Source organism: Papio anubis, chromosome 16, assembly GCF_008728515.1.
Source record: "Papio anubis isolate 15944 chromosome 16, Panubis1.0, whole genome shotgun sequence".
Lineage (NCBI taxonomy): Eukaryota > Metazoa > Chordata > Mammalia > Primates > Cercopithecidae > Papio > Papio anubis.
The window spans coordinates 39,534,072-39,539,026 of NC_044991.1; the positions used below are offsets into that span (position 1 = coordinate 39,534,072).

At 39.2% G+C, this 4,955-nt stretch overlaps 1 protein-coding gene across 1 annotated transcript; it reads right to left on the reverse strand.

Annotated features, from left to right (window-relative positions):
- Nucleotides 1-3,151: 3,151 nt before the first annotated feature.
- Nucleotides 3,152-3,649, reverse strand: LOC101000991 (guanine nucleotide-binding protein G(I)/G(S)/G(O) subunit gamma-5). The gene has a single exon (XM_003905123.4). The coding sequence runs from the start codon at nucleotides 3,643-3,645 to the stop codon at nucleotides 3,394-3,396; it is 252 nt and encodes an 83-aa protein (XP_003905172.3). The 5' UTR covers nucleotides 3,646-3,649; the 3' UTR covers nucleotides 3,152-3,393.
- Nucleotides 3,650-4,955: the final 1,306 nt, after the last annotated feature.

Consider the following 4,955-nt stretch of genomic DNA (forward strand, 5'->3'; position numbering starts at 1 on the left):
TTACAATTATGGTTTAGAAGTTGAAGGGAGAGCAGGCAAGAGGAAGCAAGAGAGCAAGCAAGGAAACAATAGAGCAACGAGGAACAGCCAGAGTTCTTTAAACTACCAGCTCTCACATGAACTACCAGAGCAAGAACTCACTCATTACCATGGGGATGGCATCAAGCTATTCATGAGGGACCCACTCCCGTGATTCTAACACCTCCTACTATGCCCACCTCTAACATTGGAGGTCACTTTTTAACATGAGATTTGGAGGGGACAAAACATCCAAGCCATATTGCCCCTCTATCAAAAATGAATAGATTCGGCAGGCAGAAAATCATAAGGACGTAGTTGATCTTAAGAGCACCATCAATCAACTGGATATAATGGACATTTATAGACTATTTAATCTGAAAAAAGCAAAATATACATTCTTCTCAAGCTCACATAGAAAATTAAACATAGACAACATTCTGAGTCATAAAATACACCACAACAAATTTAAAAGGATATAAATTACACATGTCTGCTCTCAGACCAAAATGGAATTAAACTAGAAATCAGTAACAGAAAACTGGAAAATCCCAGAATGACTCATCTGGGTTCCAGTCTGGTATTTTTCAAAGAATCAGATATGATGGCCAATTTTATGTGTTCACTTGGCTACACTCTAGTGGCCAGTTGTTTGGTCAGACACCGATCTAAATATTGCTTGCTGTGGAAGTATTTTTTAGATGTAATTAACCTTTGAACCAGTAAACAAGGATTAAGGCAAATTACCTTCTATAATGTGAGTGGGTTCCATCTAACCAGTTAAAGGCCTTAACGAAAAAGACTAAGGTTTCCAAAAGAAGAAAGAATTTGGTCTCAAGATTGCAATACATAAATTCTCCCTCAGTTTTCAGCCTGGTAGCCTGTTCTGTGAATTTGGGACTCAAGACTACATCAACTCTTACGTGAACTTCCAGCCTATTGGCATGTTCTTATAGAGTTTGGACTTGTTAGCCACCACAGCCACATGAACCAATTATTTAAATAAATCAACCTTTGTCTCTCATATATATTTGTGTGTGTGTGTGTGTGTGTGTGCGTGTGTAACTCCACAGAAAGAGAATCATAAATATATATGAACTCTAACACACCAAGTGATAGCCAGTGTGCACCCAAGGTTGAGAACAACTTGTACAATGGATCTGTAAGAAATTGTGATGAAGCCTAACAATATCAATTACACAGATAAGAGTGTTCTTCCACATCTCATGGCCAGCAGAATGACGTGAGTAGTGTCAGTGGTGGAGCTCCACAGGACCTAGGGGCCCCACATGGCCTAGCAGCCTTCCACATGGGCAATGAGACTGTAGAGGCACAATACCACAGCAGGCAGGCTATTCAGCCACCAAGGGGATAGGAACCACCAAAGGCATTCCAAGGGTCATTCTGGGGCCAGACTTAAACGACAGTCAGGATCTATGGGAGGGACAAGGCAGGAAATGTAAGTTTCCCTGGTGGGTCTTAGAGCCAGTGGTCATTTCCAGCCCCATTGCTATGAGCTAAATGCAGACAATTTTCATGGATGTGCAGCCCAGCATGGTATAGAGATGGAACATAAGTGTCCACCCATATTTACAAAATTCTTCCACTGTGCAAATGGCTTTCATACATATGAGACTACCTCATCCTTCCAACAATCCAGGGTGTAGCTAGGAACAATATTATTACCCTCAATTTACAGACAAGAAAACCAAAGCTCAGAGATTAGATGATTGACCAAATTCACTAAGCCAGGGAGTACTTAAGTTGAAATTCAAACTCAGATTCCTTAACTCACAGTGCAGACTTCTCTTTAGTTACTACCATTAACATTAACAGAAAATATTTATTGAACATTTATGTATTCCAGGTGCTTACCACATTTTATATCAATTATAACATTTAATTCTCATAATTACACTAGAAAGTATTAGGATCACCCCTTTACAGGTGAAGAAACTAGGATTTAACAGTTTAAGAAACTTTTAAAACCTTGCATGATATTCATCTAAGAGTATTTATGGGCAGCACTGCATTAGTAAACCACAAACACACAACATGGCAGCTGGAATGCCTAGTCTATGGTCAAAGAAGCTAAAACCTACATAGATAGGCATAGATCCCACTGGATTTGTTAACCCATGTCTCAATCAGAACTGGGTAAAACAGACTATGCTGGAGGGACATTACTGTCCCCATCCCATCTCCTCATTTCCCAACTTCCTCTGAATCCAAGGAGCTGGGCAGAAGAGCAGAATCCTCATCTTATACAATTCCTGAGGCCAGAGCTCAGGTCTGACATGTGGGTGTATCCATCACTTGTCACTTGCATAATCCTTCCCTCAAGGCACAAATCATGTAAATGGGGGATAGGAATGAAGAATGTCTAAGGGAAATCTGATTCCACCAGCCACATGAATCCTCATTTTTAAGAACAGAGCTCCTACTTGATGATTTCTTCTTAAGTTTTTCACTTAGAAAAAACAATTGGTCTTAACATCACCAATTATGGAACAAGTGGGCATCATCTCCTTCCTGATATGATATACTGAGAAAGATGTATGCACATCATTTCTGGGATATTACTGCCAAAAATATATCAACTAAATCTAATCAGGAGGGATATCAGACAAAACAAAATTGAGGGGCATTCTACAAAATAAGTGTCTTATGCTCTTCAAATATGTCAATGTCATGAAAATCAAAGAAAGACTGAAAAATAAGTTCCAGATTAAAGGAGAAGAAGGAAATGGTAACTAATGCAATTCATAACCTTGGATGGAATCTTTGGATCAGGAAATGTTGTTTTGTTATAAAGGATTCTATTGACACTTGACACAATTTGAAGAAGGCCTGTAGATATGGTATTGTATCTATGCTAATTTCCTGATTTTGAAGATTGTACTGTGGTTATGCAAGAGGATGTCTTGTCTTTTAAGAAACTGAAGCTTTGGGCATGGAGAAAAGAGAGAGAAAAAGTCAGATAGAGAGAAAGAATAATAAAGCAAACATGATAAATGCTAATGTTTGAGGCATCTGGGAAAAGAGTAAAAGAATTCCATAGTACTATTCTCAAAAGTTTTCTCTAAGTCTGAAACTATTTCAAAATAAAACCCATTATTATTATTTTTTTTTCAACTTTCATACTAAGTTTTATTGTATGCTGCCGCCAGTGTATATAAAACAATTACCCTTGTGAAACAGAAATTCATGAAAATTCAGAGAGGTAGATGTTAAGGACTGACAAAAGTAGAAGTTTGTATATTATGGCACATGTGTTACAGGGATAAGCTTTTGTACAGGCTTCAAATGTAGCTCTCTTGAATATTCACTGGATCATAAGGAGTGGTTTGGGAAACCTTTGAAAGATTCATTTTACTACAAAAAGGAACAGACTTTCTGGGACCTGAAGGGATTTGTACTTGAAGATACTCCAGTCAGCAGAGGGTCATGTTGAGCATTCTGCAGACAGAATTGTTTCAAGTCTGCAGCTGCCTGGGAAACTTTGACGCGGTTGAGCCCGGCCTCCAACCGGAGCTGTTGAACCACTTTCTTCATAGCGGCGACGCTGGAGGAGCCAGACATGGTGCACACGACGGCCGGGCCGATTCGTGGGTCGGTAAAACCCATTATTATTTAGACACATTGAGCCTTTATGAGTAAACATGACAGAATCTTCAATCTTGGTGGGAAACCGTGATCAAAGTCTGTGCAAAACAAGTCTTAATGTTGTATCATTGAGGCAGGAGGAAGCAGGGGCATTAATCCACCAACTCTTATTCCTCTTTGGTTGAGAATTGTCTCTGAGGCATTAAATCTCCAACACTTTCATGCTGCCCTGTTCACAGACAGAGCACATGCCTACCACCAGAACCCCTAAGGCAGAGAGATGCAAGAAGCCATGATGTGTACAAGAATGGCCTGCAGATGAACTCTGGTACAGGATTAGAGGATATGGACAGAGTAGCTGCAGTGTCTACCAAGTGACACAACCTAACTCCTACCCACTAGCATAGCATCCTCCATCCAGTCATCTGTCACCCAAAGGGCTTTTAGGCAGAAAAACTTCAAAAAACACGTATGCCTGAAGTTGAGTTAATATCTATCCTCTGGAAAACAAAGAATCAGGTGCTGTGGAATGAACAATCAGAAAGCCTTAAATGAACACAAAGGAAGTATGTATTTTCTGTGTGGATTTTCTCAGGAACAGGCCAGTTTGGTTCTTTTCAGCTAGGGTAATTGGAATAAAGGTGTTCCATTTTGAGACAAGAGGGCAAGCCAGGGTCACTGCTTGCAGCCAGGAGCTAAGATGAGGCTTCCATGGAGACTGGCAAAAAGGAAGTAAACTGCTGTTGCCTGAGATTATGATGTTTATGGCCAAGGAATGTAGAAGGACTTTAATGAAGCTTGATTCCAGGAGCTGAATCAAGGCACCTGCTACCTTAAGAACAGAGAGTTTGCCAAAGAGAAAATACAAATGGCAAATATATATATATATATATATATGAAAAGATTTTCAACATCTTTAGTCATCAGGAAATGCTAATTGAAACTACAGAGAGGCATCACTACACACCTATCAAAATGTCTAAAATAAAAAGTAGTGATTAAACCAAATGCTGGTAATAATGTAGAGAAATGGGATTGTTCATTCATTGCTTGCAGGAATGTGAAATGACATATCCATGCGGGAAACCCATTTGAAAGTTTCTTATAAAACTAAATATGCAGAGTGACAACAGGAAGATTGGCAAAGTAGAAAGCACAAGAATCTATCTCCCCACCAATACAAAAAATACACTGGCAGGATCTGTCTGATGTAACTATTTTGAAACTCATCTATTTGAAGGCTTTCAACTTCCAGGTGAAAGCTTGAATGGAAAGTTGCAATTAATTTCAGTCCATTTAAACTCTTAACACAGTACAACAATTAAAAAAAA